At 38.6% G+C, this 18,868-nt stretch overlaps 1 protein-coding gene and 1 pseudogene across 1 annotated transcript; both read left to right on the top strand.

Annotated features, from left to right (window-relative positions):
- Nucleotides 1–9,991: 9,991 nt before the first annotated feature.
- On the top strand, nucleotides 9,992–13,757 carry LOC145122578 (uncharacterized). Its single transcript, XM_079058155.1, has 11 exons — nucleotides 9,992–10,021; nucleotides 10,296–10,370; nucleotides 10,587–10,640; nucleotides 10,723–10,801; nucleotides 10,880–11,007; nucleotides 11,084–11,167; nucleotides 11,232–11,323; nucleotides 11,571–11,630; nucleotides 11,758–11,776; nucleotides 11,977–12,120; nucleotides 13,593–13,757. Exons 1-11 carry the CDS (start codon nucleotides 9,992–9,994, stop codon nucleotides 13,755–13,757), a joined length of 930 nt encoding a protein of 309 aa, XP_078914281.1.
- Nucleotides 13,758–14,512: 755 nt separating this feature from the next.
- Nucleotides 14,513–17,174, top strand: LOC145122577 (uncharacterized; annotated as a pseudogene).
- Nucleotides 17,175–18,868: the final 1,694 nt, after the last annotated feature.

Below are 18,868 nucleotides of genomic sequence, written 5' to 3'. Positions count from 1 at the left end.
TCTAACGTTTGAATGGTCCTTTCACTCTGCCCGTCTGTCTATGGGTGGTAGGTTGTACTCATGTCCAGCCTAGTTCCCATAGCTTTCTGCAGTGACTGCCAGAATCGTGACGTGAACCGACTATCTCTATCGGAGATAATGGATATCGGTACCCCGTAAAGTCGTACAACTTCTTTAATGTAGATCCTCGTCAGTTTCTCCATTTTGTAGGTTTCCTTTATTGGCAGGAAGTGAGCGGATTTGGTTAATCTATCGACGATTACCCAAATGGTGTCAAGTCCACCCGTTGTCTTAGGTAGCTTGGTAATGAAGTCCATTGTAATTCGCTCCCACTTCCACTCGGGTATCACTGGCTGTTGAAGTAGTCCCGAGGGCTTCTGATACTCTACCTTAACCTTTCCGCAAGCCAGACACTTACCCACGAAGGTAGCTATTTCGGCTTTCATGTTCGGCCACCAATACATCTTCTTGAGGTCTAAATACATCTTGTCTGAGCCGGGATGCACTGAGTAACGAGTTTTGTGAGCTTCATTTTTTGACAACGTCCCTGAATCCACCAAATTTCGGTGTCCAGATCCGGTTCATGAGACAACGAACTCCGTCATCCCTGACTTCAAGATTTTTGTCCATTCCTCTCAACACTTCACCAGTCACGTTCTCTGGTTTTAAGGCTTCTTCTTGTGCCTCCTTGATTTGCATGGACAGGTGTGAATGGATGGTCATGGTTAGTGCCTTTACTCGGCGGCCAGAGTATTCCTTTCTGCTTAAAGCGTCTGCCACCACGTTGGCTTTTCCTGGGTGATAACGAATCTCGTATTCGTAATCGTTTAGCAATTCTACCCATCGTCTTTGCCTCATGTTGAGTTCTTTTTCGTTGAGGATGTGCTGAAGGCTTTTATGATCGGTGAAGATAGTGCACTTGGTGCCGTAGAGGTAATGCCTCCAGATTTTTAGGGCGAAAACTACCGCTCCTAGTTCGAGATCGTGCGTCGTATAGTTTACCTCGTGTGTCTTCAGCTGTCTTGAGGCGTAGGCAATGACCTTTCCTCGTTGCATCAACACACATCCAAGACCTTGGTTTGATGCATCGCAATAAACCACAAAGTCCTCTGTTCCCTCTGGTAGGGACAAGATCGGAGCACTACATAGGGCTCGTTTCAGCGTTTGGAACGCATCCTCTTGCTTATCCCCCAAGGCGAAGGTCACTCCTTTTTGAGTCAAGGTGGTGAGTGGTTTTGCGATTTTGGAGAAGTTTTGGTTGAATCTTCGATAGTAACCGGCGAGTCCTAAAAATTGACGGATTTCGGTGAGTGTTCTTGGCGCTGCCCAGCTTTCGATTGCCTTGATGTTTGAAGGGTCCACATGTATTCCTTCCTTGCTGACTACATGTCCGAGGAAATCCACTTCTCGAATCCAGAACTCGCACTTTGAGAATTTTGCGTACAATTTCTCCGCCCTCAGTGTTTCCAGGACTTGACGTAAATGCTAGCTGTGTTCTTCCTCACTTCGGGAGTAGACTAGTATATCGTCGATGAAAACAATCACGAATTTGTCTAAGTAAGGTCGATACACCCTATTCATCAGGTCCATAAACACCACGGTTGCATTCGTTAAGCCGAAAGGCATCACTACAAACTCGTAGTGACCATAGCGCGTTCTGAAGGCTGTCTTGGGAATTTCTTCTTCTTGAACTCGTAGTTGATGGTATCCAGATCTAAGGTCAATATTTGAGAAGAAACTTGCTCCTTGTAGCTGGTCGAAGAGGTCATCGATTCGAGGCAAAGGGTACCGGTTTTTGATGGTGAGTTTGTTTAATTTGCGGTAGTCAATGCACATACGGAACGATCCATTCTTCTTTTTAATGAACAAAACCGGTGCTCCCCCAGGCGAGAAGCTTGGTCTAATGAAGCCTTTGCTCAGTAGTTCGTTCATTTGACTGAACAGTTCCTGCATCTCAGCTGGGGCTAGGCGGTATGGCGATTTGGCTACAGGAGTAGCTCCAGGAATTAGGTCGATTCAGAATTCGACTTGTCTAGCAGGGGGCACTCCTGGAAGGTCTTCCGGGAATATGTCAGGGAAATTACAGACCTCCGGAATGTCCTTTATGTTTTTAGCTTCTTTATTCTTATCCACGACGTTGGCTAGGAAGGCGTGGTACTCCTTGCGGAGGTACTTTTGGGCCTTGATACACGAAATGATCTGAAAGTTTGAGCTAGGCTTGTCGCCATAGACAACGAGAGTTTCACCACTTGGCAGATTTAGGTGAACGGCCTTTTCATGACATAGGATTTCGGCATGGTGAGGGCATAACCAATCCATGCCAATAATGACATCAAAACTTTTTATGGTGACCGGCATAAGGTCGATTTGGAAAGAGTGATTGCTTAGTGTGAGGGTACACCCAATGTAAATGTCGTTAGTGTTCTCTGTTTTTCCGTTAGCCATCTCTACGGTGAATGTATCTTTTAATGTTTGTGGTTTTTGTTTAAGCAAGCGTTTAAATTGATGGCTCACGAAGCTTTTCTCCGCGCCACTATCGAAAAGAATGCATGCGTATGTATTGTTGATGAGAAACATACTGGTAACTACAGTTGGGTCTGCAACTGCTTCCTCATGACCTATCGCCAGAACTCTGCCCACTCCACCAGTGTTGGGGTTTCTTGCCTTTGGGCAGTTCCGCTTGAAGTGTCATGCCTCTCCACAACCATAGCAGGTTTGACTTGCTCCTGCGTTGGCAGCTTGTGCGTTTTGTTGGACTAGAGCTTTACAAAATTGAGCGGTGTGCCCCTTTTTGTTACAGTTGGTGCAATGCATTTCACGGCAAGCGCCATTATGGTGAAAGTTGCATTTGTTGCACTTTGGCAGGTTCCCGGCGTATTGCCTTATCGGAGTTGAGTTGGCAGTAGTTGTGACGGCGTTTACAGCAACCACTTGTTGTTTCTTGGCAGGGTCTTCAGCAGGTTGACCCTTCTTCTTGTTCCAGAACTTCCTTTTGTTGTTTCCTCCTTTAGCTTGCTCGGAGGTGGTTGTCACAGTGCCATGACTGGATTTATGATCGATGAGTTGCCGTGCCAGTTCTTTGGCACTATCAAAGGTAGTTGGCCTTGAGGCCAATACGCTTCCTTGAAGTTGGGAAGATAGTCCCCAAATGTATCTTTCGACCTTCTTGCTTTCCGACGGAACCATTCCTGGACACAGTATGTCTAGATCATTAAATCTTGAGGTATAGGACAGGATGTCGGAGCCTGTCATTTTTAGACCCCAAAGTTCCTCTTCCAGCTTTTGTATCTCGCCCATTGGGCAGTACTCCTTCATCAGCATGGTTTTCAGGTCTTCCCATGTTATCGAGTTAGCCACCGGAAGTGTCAATGTCTTGACGTGGCCATTCCACCAGGTGAGTGCCCTTTCAGAGAATGTGCAAGCTGCAAACTTGACCTTGTTTGCTTCAGGGCATGCACATATTTCAAAGACTGATTCGGTTTTCTCGAACCATTGCAGCAATGCTATGACACCTCCGCTCCCATTGAACGTTTTGGGTTTGGCATTAGTAAAGTCTTTGTAGGTACACTCTCTCGAGCGTCCCTGACTGTCCCCGTTGTTAGAAATTGTGGGACCATTACTCGCACCACCCGCATTATTTGTGCTGATTTGGGATATTGTGGCTGCTACTGCAGCTGTTACGGCAGCCTAAAACATTACTGGGTCGAACTGAGGGGGTGGTGGAGGTGGTGGTGGCGGTGGTGCAGCTCCTGTGGCGCCGCCACGTCTGGGCTTTCTACGAGGTGGCATTTTCTGCCATATCAAGAATGAAAAGACAATAAGTCTTTGACAATACTCACAAGTCGAGAGTTAAACTAAACATTATTAGTTCTTTAAATGCATCATGATTTCGACTTGAATTGTATGAATCCATCCATACTGGAGGTCTATAGATAATAAAATATAGACTTTATGAATGCTGATAGATATGATTTACATGAAATGTCTGTGATAGCATCCATACTGGGCCCATCTATAAATCGTTTGATGTATAATATTTACATATAATTAAGATTAAATAAACTTTCGAATCTAATAGGTCTGCCCTGGGTCCACAACCAAACAAGGAATAGGATCCAAGGCGGAACCACCATTTCTAGGTCGACATGGTCTTAATTATACAATTTGACTTATAATTCAAACAATCATAAATCGGACACCAGTAAATTTAGTCTGAAAACAATCCTTATCATGAACTTGATGTGATAAAGCAAATAGCGTGTCAATTTCATTGATATAACTTAGTATACAATATTGGGAAAAATTTGACCCTATAAGGGTCTAGGTTACATCAATGTACGGAAAATTTTTGACCGCCTAACAGATCCCAGAAGTGTAAACACTTAAATCGCGGGGTCGGACATGACATACTAGAAACTAATAGTAATATTTATCCGCAAAACTAGATTAAACTGGAGCGAGCAGTGCAAGTACTACTTGCGACGGTTGAAGCTTTGAGGACCACGAAGTGAAGACATGAGGTTCCTGGTTTCCCTCATTTCAGGTCTAGATTCTGCCGCTTGGCGCTCTGCTTCTGTTAGACGTTCTTCTAAGGTGGTTGGGTGTTCCCGGAGTTCTTGTACTTCGGTTCGGGTCGGGCCATTTCCCTTCGAAGAACTTCGGTGCGGTCTCGAGTTCGATCGTGTTCTTCATTAATCTGGCGGATGTGAACGGAGTTGACTTGGCTGGTTGCACCTATTTCCATGAGGTGGCGGATGTTTATCCTAGTTTGTTCTTCATGGCGTGCGACACGGTGAACCATGATAGGGAGGGCTCTGTCGGCTGATCCTCCTCTGCTGAGGTCGTAGAAACCTCGTTGCATGCCATAAGGAGGTCGTTGACCTTGCTCTCGACTCCATCTATGTATAGTCTCGGCCCATTGGGGCGTCGGGCCTTGGAAGTGTTGCAGAGTGATAGGGGCAGGGTGTGGATTGTAAACTTCGGGTTCAGAGTCGGTTCCATCTGAGTCTTCTTCCTCTTCACCGTCTACCGACTCTTCCTCTTCTATAGGCTCTTCGTCCTCTATGGGTTCTTCATCCTCCATGGGTTCTTCATCCTCCATGGGTTCTTCATCGGAATTCTCCTCGGGGGCTTCCTCGATCCAACTGGCATTCCCTTGGTTGGGGAAATAGGGGTCACCCGGCAAGTGAAATCCTGCCATTACGCCTGTACGAGAATAGGGATAAGAAGGATGTCGCGTCAAAAGAAGTTAGTTAACGCAAATTAATAAAGTGCTTAATATGGTTTTTGTGTTAAAATACTCCTATAGCATTTTTACGTTTGATTCTCGAGGTTTTTGGTAAGTTGAAGACTTGTTGCTTATCATGATCCCTCCTCGGCATACGTTGGTCATACATTGGCTAAATATAGTTGATCAGGTTATATTCGTCCAAGACCTGACTACATACCCCGAAGCTAGATCATGGTGTCCAACTTGTCTTAATACTTTTATGTTATTGATGATACTGAACTAGTGAGTGCGATTGTATGAATACTTTTTATAAAATACGGATTTTTATTCTTAAAAGTATTTTTGAAAGGCTACGTCAGAGAATTTTGTCCCGTTGTATTTATAGTTTGTATATCTTATTTGGTTCGATATACTTAGTTCACTATAAACAAAGCTCTGATACCAATCTGTCACACTCCCAAACCGAAACGGCGGAAACGTTCGGGGGCGGAGGACGTCATGTTCAGTGTCATAACCATAGTGAAGAAAGTAAACACAACCATCATAAATAAAATTTAAAAGGTTACATCGTTGCAAAATACATGTTTCCAAATAAATTACATATGATGTCAAAAATAGTTCAAAAGAAATCTACGCCTTAGCGTCTTGCCTTCAAAAGTCTTGTGGTTACCTGTATTACTGATTACCTGAGAATACAAGTTGTTTTTGAAAGAGTATCAGCATTAAAGCTGGTGAGTTCATAAACAATTTTATGAAATGAAAAATGAATGTTGTTCCTTAAGGTTTTGTTATGAGTTTGTTTCCAGAAAATCGAATATTTTCAAAAAGGTTTATTGTAGTCTTAACTGAACCAAGACTTAGCATATGTAAGTAAATCATCATACTTATATGTGGTTTTATATGTAAATAAAACTCCTTTTTGTGAAATCCTTAAATTCCCGTGAACGGCGTGTTTGTTAATTTTCCATGTGAGTTGTTATAACCATACTATGACTCGAAGACCTCGTATTCGACGTTCTTCAAGCGTCGGAATGTTATGACACTTGTCACCCCAGACCTGCCGGTCTAGCTGTTGCAAGCAGCTCAGGTGCGGGTTGTCAAACCCAATATAGATCTATATACAACTATCACGCTCTCCCTACAAGAGATTCTGGCTATAACTACAGAACTTTTCTGTAGTACTAAAGAGTACTCCGAAGATGAATGTCTCACAAATTTATTCGTTAACATGTTCACGTAGTTTGTAATAAAATACTCGTTTTGTAAATCGTTAGTGTTACCATTTGAGGTGCCCAAACTATACCTATTATAGTTTTATCAAAATGTTTTATGTTGTAATGAAACCTTGTTATGCATGACCTTGTATTTCAATAAATTACATTGAAAATGCAAAATATAAAATCCTTACACACCTTGCTCAACATGTTACAAGGTGTGGATAACTCTTAAACTTGTTTTAAGATTTTAACTCTTAACTGTCACTGTTTTAGTTATTTATAGAAAAATCATCGTAAGTCGAATACTAAATCCGTAAACTCAGAGAGTTTAACAAAAGAGTCTACTATGTTCACAAATTTTCTTATAATTTTTGGTGGTCTCAAACCAGTGTGAAAATGTTCATTTTCACAACCTGGTCCGATTTCGTTGCTGCGGTGATAGGCAGTTTTGTAAAAATCACCAAAAATTGTAGAAAAATCGTATGAAGATGTGCAAGTAGTCATTTTAAAGGTATGAACCTGAACTATTTTCATATTGAACAGTTTTGAAAAATATTAAGTTTAATTTTGGTAAAACAGTTCGTGAACAGGTCACAACTTTTCTGTTGTAAGCTGTCAAGTTAAGTTTCAAATATGTTTTGGTGTTTTAACTTGTATTCCCCCCCCCCCCCCTGAAAACTAAAGAAAACTAGAAAATGTAGGGGTATGAACTCACCTTTAGTGATTCTTGGAAGAGTGGAAGGTCAAAGACGAGAAGTATCAAGTCAACAACACTTGATGAACACGTAAAAGTTTGGATGATCCTAAGAACGATTCTTTGGCGTTAGAATGTGAGTAGATGATTCAAGGATGTTATGAAAACATGGAATAACACTTGAGTTTAGAGGAAATACTTACCAAAAAGTGAAGTAATAGCTCAAGAACACTTCCAAAAGTGGCTGGAAGTTGAGAGAAAATAAGCTTCTTTCTGTAGTAAGAAAGGTGTAAAAGTGTGGGAATGATCAAAGTGAATCAAGAAATCCTCCAGGGATTTATTTATATAGAGGAGTTGCTGGAGCAAGTTGCAAGATTGATAGGATGTTTGCCTTGGTTTGTGTGATGTGGATAGGGTTGGGTTAATTGGGAAGTGACACATGGAGGCAAGTGGGCACACTTGACCCACTTGTGGGGTAAAATATCCTTAGATATTTCTATTAATGAAATAATGATTTTAAATTAATAAATCACTGAGAAATAAATAAAATATGAGTTATGGGAGTTAAAAATAGTAAAAATATGAATTTGGTGAAAAATCTCCGTCAAAAATAGGCTTAACATGCGAAAGTAGTCGAAAACCGGACATTAGGGACCGAACCTGCGAGGTTCGGCTCTAAGAGGGTGAGAACCGAGAGAAGGGAAGAAGAAACCGAGAGAGGAGTGAAGGAACCGAAAGTGCGAAGCACGGAACCGAAGGTGCGAGGCGGGAGGAGGGACCAAAACTTGGTCTCGGCTGTTGTCAGCGAGGTTCAGCCTATTTCGGTTGTAGGGAGGTTCGATTATGAGAATGAGTTCGGTTCAGGAGGCTATGTTCGGTTCTGACAGGGTTTCGGTTCTGACAGGGTTTCGGCTCCTAAAAGGAGTTTCGGCCCTAAATGGCTATTTTTCAATATAACTCCCCGTTTTGCGCGATTTTTGGCCACGTTAAGGGTCGGGATGACCCGTATGACTATAAAAAGTTGAGAGAGATTTTGAGAGAGATTTGGGAGAGATTTGGGAGAGATTGGGAGAGATTTGAGAGAGATTCATTTTTAGCCATTTTTATCGAATAATCTTGCAATGCAAGGTCCGTGGACCCCGTTATACTTCGTTTATGATTATTTTAAGTCCCCGAAAGGGTCCTTAGTCGTGTTTTGATGCGTTTAACTCCCTTGTTAGGGTTTCACATTGATAAACACATAGATTTACCGAGGCAACTTGAATTCTTGACATACAAATGTACGTTTTCATAGAATAACTTTTAATCATACAAGTATTATACAAATTGACCGGTTTGACTTGTTGACTTGACTTTGACTTGTTGACTTTGACTTTGACTTGTTGACTTTGACTTTGACTTGAATTTGAAGGTTGTCACATTATCCCCCCGTTAGAAGGAATTTCGTCCCGAAATTTGCATTTTTGAGAGGGACCTTAAGGGTTGGGGAATAGATGTGGATACTTTTGCTTCATTTGATCCTCACGTTCCCATGTAAATTCGGGTCCTCGCTTGGCGTTCTAGCGGACCTTTACGATGGTGATGCGGCTTTGTTTCGTCGATTTGACCTCTCGATCCATGATTTCAACAGGTTCCTCTATGAAGTGGAGGTTCTCATTGATCTCAATTTCTTCCAAAGGAATGACAAGGGTCTCATCAGACAAACATTTCTTTAAGTTCGACACATGAAAGGTAGGGTGCACGTTGCTGAGTTCCTGTGGTAATCGGAGCTTGTATGCCACCGGGCCAATCCTGGCGTGGATTTCGAATGGCCCGATATACCTTGGATTTAACTTCCCACGCTTTCCAAAACGTATTAATCCCTTCCAAGGTGATACTTTCAGTAGTACTCGATCTCCAATTTGGAACTCCAAAGGCTTCCGTCTTTTATCGGCGTAGCTCTTTTGTCGGTCTTGTGAAGCCTTCATCCTTTCTCGAATTTGGATGATCTTTTATGTTGTTTCCCTTATGATCTCCGGGCCAGTGAGTGTGCTGTTAGGAACTTGCCCTTTTGCTAGTTGCGTATCGCCTACCTCAGCCCAACACATGGGTGATCTGCACTTACGGCCATAGAGGGCTTCGAACGGAGCAACTTTGATGCTAGTGTAATAACTATTATTGTATGAGAATTCGATAAGGGTAGGTGGGCATCCCACGCTTTCCTAAAGTCCATCACACAAGCTTTAGCATGTCCTCTAACGTTTGAATGGTCCTTTCACTCTGCCCGTCTGTCTATGGGTGGTAGGTTGTACTCATGTCCAACCTAGTTCCCATAGCTTTCTGCAGTGACTGCCAGAATCGTGACGTGAACCGACTATCTCTATCGGAGATAATGGATATCGGTACCCCGTAAAGTCGTACAACTTCTTTAATGTAGATCCTCGTCAGTTTCTCCATTTTGTAGGTTTCCTTTATTGGCAGGAAGTGAGCGGATTTGGTTAATCTATCGACGATTACCCAAATGGTGTCAAGTCCACCCGTTGTCTTAGGTAGCTTGGTAATGAAGTCCATTGTAATTCGCTCCCACTTCCACTCGGGTATCACTGGCTGTTGAAGTAGTCCCGAGGGCTTCTGATACTCTACCTTAACCTTTCCGCAAGTCAGACACTTACCCACGAAGGTAGCTATTTCGGCTTTCATGTTCGGCCACCAATACATCTTTTTGAGGTCTAAATACATCTTGTCTGAGCCGGGATGCAGGAGTTGTCTACACAGCTGCAGGAGCTGTTAGACAAGGGATTCATTAGACCGAGCAGTTCTCCCTGGGGAGCCCCGATTCTATTTGTAAAGAAGAAGGACGGGTCGCATCCGATGTGTATAGTTTATCGGGAGTTGAATAAGGTAATGGTGAAGAACCATTACCCACTCCCGAGGATCCATGACCTCTTTGACTAGCTACAGGGAGCATCTTGGTTCTCCAAGATTGATTTGCGTTCAGGTTATCATCAGATGAGGGTCAGAGAGGAGGATGTACAGAAGATATGATTGAAATGAATAAAAATCTCCTCTCTTATTGGTTTCTTATTTTACTTTTACCTTTCTCTTTGTCTTTGAGCATTTTGAAGTTTGAAACCTATAATTCCTTAGCTAGTTCTGGTAATGAATTCGTTCGTAGGAAGATTTCCAGAACTTTTGGTCTGAATGTCCATGGGAAGAGGATTTGAAGTATGCAAAAGCTGTTTGCAATCAGGTTGCTTTCTTCACCTTCATATTATCCATCTCATTTTATCTTCAGATATCCGTTAGTGCTTAACTGGATTTGAAGGCTCAAAAACACTTCTCTGCTTTGTTTTAACAAATTAACTTCTCGATTCTATCACTCAAATCCCTGATTATGTGATTTATATCTTTGTTTCTTCCAAGTTTGATTAGTATTGAAGGAAATATATTAACATTTTTTTTTCAGGTTGATGTAGCACTGGAAGTTGTACATCTGACAGATGAATATTGGGACAAAGTGGTTAGTCACACCCCTCTTGATGCATTTTCTCACATTCATCATCATCAATGGAACTTATTTCATACAAGTTACAATGTTGTAGGTTTCTTACATTATTGATGAGTATAAATGTGGGCGTACACCTAACCCTGATCTTCTTTGCAATACAAGAATCAAATTTGGTGCGTAATCATATTGCTTGCTTTCATCTTTTATTGTTCTCATTTGTCATTAATTTTATTTTTATATTATATATGTAGGTGCGTTCATGGATGCCCTCAGTAACATGGATTTTGAGTTTGTTGCTTCCGGACATTATGCAAAAGTTATTCACCCCCTTACAGATGAAACCAATGAGCTTTCATTTCTTCAGCTGTCAAAGGATATGGTAAAGATATGCTCTACTTATTTTCATTACCAACTTCCTGATACCTGTCAGTGACAGATACATGTTAGAATTTCAGGTGAAGGATGAGACCTACTTTCTTTCATATCTCTCACAAGCTCAGCTTAAAAGACTAGTGCTTCCTCTTGGATATATTCCAAAAGTAAGTAAGTTTGCTTTATGAAACACAAAAAAGAATTCATGAATTTACTGTTTAAACCAATCAGATTATCAAGATGAAGTCCGAAGACTTGCCCGGAAATTTGATTTTCCTAACCAGGAAAGAAGGGACTCACAGGGAATATGCTTTCTTGGGAAGGTATGTTTATGTTATGGTTGTTAACAAAAATCCCAACTTTGGAGATGATATATATATATATATATATATATATATATATATATATATATATATATATATATATATATATATATATATATATATATTAAGTGGAAGTTTATGTAATTATTATACTGATTTGGTTCCGTGTATTTGTTGGAAAACATATTGGTGAAACAGAAGGTATATTATTAGATGCTGAAACAGGTGATTTTTTAGGTGTCCACAGGGGCTTCTGGTTTTACGCAATTGGTCAACGCCAAGGTTTGGGTCTTGCAGGAGGACCATGGTAAACCTTTTATTATTATTATTATTATTATTATTATTATTATTATTATTATTATTATTATTATTATGTAAAATTCTTTAGAGACTTATTTATTTATAAAAAAAATACATGTCATGTTTCCATGCAGGCATGTTGTTGAGAAAGATGTAAAAAAATAATATGGTTTTGTATCAAGAAACTATTATTCTGTTGATAAAAGAAGGCGATCATTTCGTGTTGGATGGATCAGCGGATATCCTCCTCACAACTTAAACCACTTAAGATGCAAGGTAAACATAAACATTACATGACTTCAAATTTTCACTTAATTACAGACTAAATATACATTTACACGTGTTTTTGACAGGTTCGACATGGCCTGGTTTTCTATGATTGCAGTTTGCATATAGAAGAAAAAGATGGTATTGGCACCGTCCAATTACCTGAAGGTGATCAGGGTCATGCAGAGCTGGCCCATTTGCAACTTTTTATCAACAAGAGCTTTGTGTGGGTTCAGGGATAATTTTGCAATCATAGGATATTGCTAAGGGGTTTCTTGTTTTTGTTTCTAACAAGGCTCGTCATATTGCAAAAATGGAAGATAAATCTAAGCTTGGTAAACCCATCAAGATCAAACCAAAACCTCAAGATTGTTTGAGGGATTCGATATGTTTGTGAGATTAGTTTAGGTCTTATAAATTCTATGTTAAATTAATTTACAAAAGGGCAACCATTTTATTAGATGATTGATACATCTTCAAGGTAGTGGTTTTGTTGTATATGGTATAAGCAGTATATGTATTTGTTAATCAGTAACCATATAATGTTTGGTGAAGATGAATAGATAAAAAGGAAAAACATTCCACCTGTAATAGTTTAATAGTTTGACTAGATATTTATGTTCAAATATAGTTATTTAATATTACACAAAACTTGAGTATCATTTAATTGTTATAAACTAACAACCTTAGTCTGGATTGAGTAAACAATACTTTTCACATTGTTTGATTAAAACAATAATTAAAAAAAATTAAAAAATTTAAACTACAAGTCCGAAGCAGGAGGTTTCTAATTGGAAGGGAAGAAGCTGTAAGAAAGCCCTTGTTGCTATTCTTTTTTTTCTGCCCAACCAATAATCGACTCCCATTTTCATCTACCGTTGTAAGCCTCTGAAAAAAATACCATTAATAATGAATTGATGATGTTACTGCTTTTACTAAAATGATTATAATGAAATTAACTTGGATATTTTACTTGCTCAAGGCAACTTCTTGATGAAGTGTAAAGCATGCGTAATCACAATGCTAGACACTTCAATCTCCTCATGTGTAGCATTTTCTTCTACGCAATTATTTGACGTTTACAACCATCTATATGCAGGCGTCACAATCAAATAATCTTTGCATAAACTTATTACAGTTGACATTACACTTCCACTTGGAACAAAATTCATGTCTTTTGTGAGTGTGTATGTGTGGTAAGAATGAAACAATAGAACTTACTAGCATGTAATGTCACTTTCATATCATTCTTACACAAGACACCTGTAATGCTAGGCTCGCAATGGCTCATCCCCGTCGTCGACATTCTCGGCATTTTGCGCCTCCAACTCATCTCTGTCTCCGGCATTCTTAGCATTCAGTTCTCGACATACATTTCTTTTCTTTTGGTTTCGAACAGAAAGAAAACAAGAGCAGCTAAGGAATGAAATTAATTAGAAGAAAAGACTTTTAACCCTAGTTAATCGTACAGACCAGTTATTGTGTATCATTAGTAGTCCCTGCACTCCTGGTTCTTGAGTAATGGACCAAAAGTGGTGGCGTTAGTTACAATGATTATGCTGAGCTTTGTGCTAAAAAAAGGCTGTCTCCGAGGTCCACCAATCTCTCTCCAAAGTTGGTTTAAACTTATCTATCAATGAGGGTGTTTATGTCTTTTTTCATCATAGCCTCCCACCTTTTTCTTCAAAATTGTGTTTTGTAGGTAGGAAAAGAGGAAAAGTTAGACAAGTTTGAGCTTCCAGCAAATATAAAGTTGTTGCCAGATCCATGGACACCTGAATCTGGATTAGTGACAGCCGCACTCAAGTTAAAGAGGGAACAATTGAAGGCCAAATTTAAGGATGATTTACAAAAGCTATACGAGTGATTGATTTGATGCACGTGAACCCTTTGTTTTAGGGCATAGCAGTGAGGAGGATAGATTGTCTGTTTACTATTTTTTATTTGTTATGGTTAGGATGTACAAGATTCATTATTAAATTTTTATTCACAGTTTTGCCACTAGGAAACTATTCAACGAAATGAGTTAATTACCGCTCGGAAACTATTTATCGCCGCCGCTTTGCCCGGGTACACCACTCGTGTATATATATTTGTGTGTGTATATATATATATATATATATATATATATATATATATATATATATATATATATATGTGTGTGTGTGTGTGTATACACACACACATTATTTAAGAAAGAAAAGATGAGAGTATGCCTTTATAGTTAGCTGGGGTTATTAATCTTTTCTTCTAGCTCAACATGCCGGAGACGAAGATGAGTTGGAGGCGCAGAATGCCGAGAATGCCGACGACGGGGATGAGCTGTTGCGAGCCTAGCATTATAGGTGTCTGGTGTAAGTATAATATGAAAATGACGTTACATGCTAGTAAGTTGTACTGTTTTTGCAAATTAAAGAGGTGTTTAACTTATATTTCAATGATTATGTTGAGCTTTCTATTGGGATAGTAGTAGTGTTTAACTGTTTATGTCTTGATGTAAAGGTGACAGGAAATTTAAAGTATAGGGGTGAAAGTGTAAATAGTTCATTCTAAATTATTATTTTCACGCACAGTGTCATCAACACGACGCAAAAGCTCGATGAAATGATGCTCAGAACAACAATGGCTGCTCTGTTTCACCCCACCACGAAGCCGTACTCTTTACCCCTCAAGGCTTTCGTCTCACAATCGCTTCACAAACCCCGGTGGTTAATAATTCGAAAAAGCTACCCTCGAGCTGAAAGAACGATCTTATCCATCAACACACCTAATTCTCTATCATCTATAGCAGTTCCCCAAATTTCGAACGACACGACTTCTGATTTGGACAACAGTTACTTGTCATGCTCAATGCCCAATTGCAAGCGCCCTCTCAAAATTGCAGTTCTTCTCAGTGGTGGCGTTGATAGCAGTGTCGCACTTCGCCTCCTCCACGCATCCGGACACTCGTGCACCGCTTTCTACCTTAAAATCTGGTTCATAGTGCGTATTCTTTTCTTTTGATTGACATTACATTGCGTATACGAATAAAATCATTCAGGTTTATGCCCACAATGTCTGGTTTCGAATATAAACTTAATTTTGTTGGTTATCTAAAACTTCAAAAAGTTTTTGCAAATTTGCTCATCTCTTGTCGTATGATACATCTGCTCCAATTCAAGAATTTAAAATCTATTTTTGTGATGGATGATATGATTGAAATGAACAAAAATCTCCTCTCTTATTAGTTTCTTATTTTACTTTTACCCTTCTCTTTGTCTTTGATCCTTTTGAAGTTTGAAACCTATAATTCCTTTGCTAGTTCTAGTACTGAATTCGTTCGTAGGAAGATTTCGATAACTTTTGGTCTGAATGTCCATGGAAAGAGGATTTGAAGTACGCAAAAGGTTTTTGCAATCAGGTTGCTTTCTTCACCTTCATATTCTCCATCTCATTTTATGTTCAAATTTTCGTAAGTGCTAACTGGATTTGAAGGCTCAAAAACACTTCCCTGCTTTGTTTTAACAAATTAACTTCTCGATTCTATCACTCAAATCCCTGATTATGTGATCTTTTTCTTTGTTTCTTCCAAGCTTGATTAGTATTGAAGGAAATATATCAACATTTTTTTTTTCAGGTTGATGTAGCTCCGAAAGTTGTACACCTGACAGATGAATATTAGGACAAAGTGGTTAGTCACACCCCTCTTGATGCATTTTCTCACAATCATCATCATCAATGGAACTTATTGCTTACAAGTTACAATGTTGTAGGTATCTTACCTTATTGATGAGTATAAACGTGGACGTACACCTAACGATGATGTTATTTGGAATACAAGAATCAAATTTGGTGCATAATCATATTTCTTGCTTTCATCTTTTATTGTTCTCATTTGTCATTAATTTCATTTTTATTTTATATTTGTAGGTGCGTTCATGGATGCCATCAGTAACATGGATTTTGAGTTTGTTGCTTCTAGACACTATGCAAAAGTTATTCACCACCTTACAGATGAAACCAATGAGCTTTCATTTCTTCAGCTGTCAAAGGATACGGTAAAGATATGCTCTACTTATTTTCATTACCAACTTACTTACCTGTCATTGAGGGAAACATGTTAGAATTTCAGGTGAAGGATGAGACCTACTTTCTTTCATGTCTCTCACAAGCTCAGCTTAAAAGACTAGTGCTTCCTCTTGGATGTATTCCAAAAGTAAGTAAGTTTGCTTTATGAAACACATAACAGAATTCAAGAATTTACTATTGAAACCAATCAAATTATAATGACGAAGTCCGAAGGCTTGCCTGGAAATTTGATTTGCCTAACCAAGAAAGAAGGGATTCACAGGGAATATGCTTTCTTGGGAAGGTATGTTTATGTTATGTTTGTTAAAAAAATCCCAACTTTGGAGATGATTTGTATATATATATATATATATATATATATATATATATATATATATATAGTCGAAATTTATGTAAGTATTATACAGATTAGGTTGAGTGAATTTGTTGGAAGACATATTGGTGAAAAGAAAGGTATACTATTAGAAGCTGAAACAGGTGATTTTTTAGGAGTCCACAGGGGCTTCTGGTTTTACAAAAATTGTCAACGCCAAGGTTTGGGTCTTGCAGGAGTACCATGGTAAACCTTTTATTATTATTATTATTATTATTATTATTATTATTATTATTATTATTATGTAAAAATATTTTAAAATTTTATTTATTTATGAAAAAAATGCATATCATGTTTCCATGCAGGTATGTTGTTGAGAAATATGTAAAAAAATAATGTGGTTTTTTTATCAAGAAACTATTATTCGGTTGATAAAAGAAGGCGATCATTTCGTGTTGGATCATTTAGATGGATCGGCAGATCTCCTCCTCACAACTTAAACCACTTAAGATGCAAGGTAAACATAAACATTACATGACTTCAATTTTTCACTTAATAACAGACTTAATATACATTTACACGTGTTTTTGACAGGTTCTGCGTGGCCCGGTTTTCTATGATTGCAGTTTGCATATAGAAGAAAAAGATGGTATTGGCGTCGTCCAATTACCAGAAGATGATCAGGGTCTCGCAGCTGGCCCATTTGCAGCTTTTTATCAACAAGAGCTTTGTGTGGGGTCAGGCGTAATTTTGGAATCATGGGATGATGCTAAGGGGTTTCCTGTTTCTGTTTCTGACAAGGCTCGTCATATTGCAAAAATGGAAGATAAATCTAAGCTAGGTAAACCCGTCAAGATCAAACCAAAACCTCAAGATTGTTTGAGGGATTCGATATGGTTGTGAGATTAGTTTAGGTCTAATAAATTCTATGTAAAATTAATTTACAAAAGGGCAGCATTTTTATTAGATGATTGATACATCTTCAAGGTAGTGGTTTTGTTGTATATGGTATAAGTTCTATATGTATTTGTTAATCAGTAACCATATAATGTTTGGTGCAGATGAATAGATAAAAAGGAAAACCATTCCACTTGTAATAGTTTGACTAGATATTAAATTTCAAATATATTTATTTAATATTACAGAAAACTTTAGTATCAATTAATTGTAAAAAACTAACAACCTTACTTTGGATTGAGTAAACAATACTTTTCACATAGTTTGATTAAAACAACAATGAAAAAAATTAAAAAAAATTAAACTACTAGTCCAAAGCAGGAGGTTTCTAATTGGAAGGGAAGAAGGTGTCAGAAAGCCCTTGTTGCTTTTTTTTTCTGCCAACCAATAATCAACTCCCATTATCGTCTACCATTGTAAGCCTCTGAAAAAACACCATTAATGATGAATTTATGATGTTGCTGCTTTTACTAAAATGATTATAATGAAATTAACTTGGACATTTTACTTGCTCGAAGGAACTTCTTGATGAAGTCCAAAGCATGCGCAATCACAATATTAGCCACTTTAATCTCATCATTTGTAGCATTTTTCTTCTACGCAATTGTTTGAAGTTTACAACCATCCATATGCACACGTCACAATCAAATAATTTTTGCATAAACTTATTACAGTTGACTTTCCACTTCCACTTGGAACAAAATTCATGTCTTTTGTGAATGTGTATATGTGGTAAGAATGAAACAGTACAACTTACTAGCATGTAATGTCACTTTCATATCATTCTTACACCAGACACCTATAATGCTAGGCTCGCAACGTCTCATCCCCGTCGTCCGCATTCTCGGCTCTCTACGCCTCCAACTCATTACCGTCTCCGGCATTCTCAGCATTATGTTGTCGACATACATCTTTTCCTTTTGGTTTCGAACAGAAAGAAAAAAAAAAGCAGCTAAAGAATGAAATTAACCTAGAAGAAAAGATTTTTAACCCTAGCTAACCGTACACACATTCTTTCATCTTTTCTTTCTTAATTAACTTGTGTGTGTGAGTATATATATATATATATATATATATATATATATATATATATACACACACTAGTGGTGTACCCGCACAAAGCGGCGGCGACAAATAGTTTCCGGGCGGTAATTAACTTATTTCGTTGAATAGTTTCCTTGTGGCAAAACTGTGAAAAAAATATAATAATGAATCATGTACATCAAATTGCCACGTATGAAAGAACCATTAACCATAACAAATAAAAAACAGTAAACAAACGATCTATCCTCCTAACTACTATGCCATGAAACACAAGGTTCACGTGAATCAAATCAATCACTCGTATAGCTTTTGCAAATCATCCTTAAATTTGGCCTTCAATTATTCCCTCTATAACCTGAGTGCACCTTCAACTCATCTCCGTCTCCGGCATTCTCAACATTCTGTTCTCGACATACATTTTTTTTCTTTTGTTTTCGAACAGAAAGAAAACAAGAGCACCTAAAGAATGAAATTAACCTAGAAGAAAAGATTTTTAACCCTAGCTAACCGTACAGACCAGTTATTGTGTTTAACTGCACAGATAAAAAAGGACTGAAGTTGGGTATTTTGTTAACAAAATCACCATTAATGATGGC

This window comes from Lactuca virosa, chromosome 6 (genome assembly GCF_052849685.1).
Source record: "Lactuca virosa cultivar CGN04683 chromosome 6, Lactuca_virosa_CGN04683_v6, whole genome shotgun sequence".
Classification (NCBI taxonomy): Eukaryota; Viridiplantae; Streptophyta; class Magnoliopsida; order Asterales; family Asteraceae; genus Lactuca; species Lactuca virosa.
Note: the sequence above shows the minus strand (reverse complement) of the source record. Positions and strands in the feature narration are given on the sequence as shown.

Bases quoted from the DNA above. Each gene is read 5' to 3' on its own strand.
- LOC145122578 (XM_079058155.1), top strand. From the start codon at position 9,992: ATGTGTATAGTTTATCGGGAGTTGAATAAG. The intron at 10,022-10,295 runs GTAATGGTGAAG...ATTCGTTCGTAG, and splicing joins TTTATCGGGAGTTGAATAAG to GAAGATTTCCAGAACTTTTG. The intron at 10,641-10,722 runs GTTAGTCACACC...ACAATGTTGTAG, and splicing joins ATGAATATTGGGACAAAGTG to GTTTCTTACATTATTGATGA.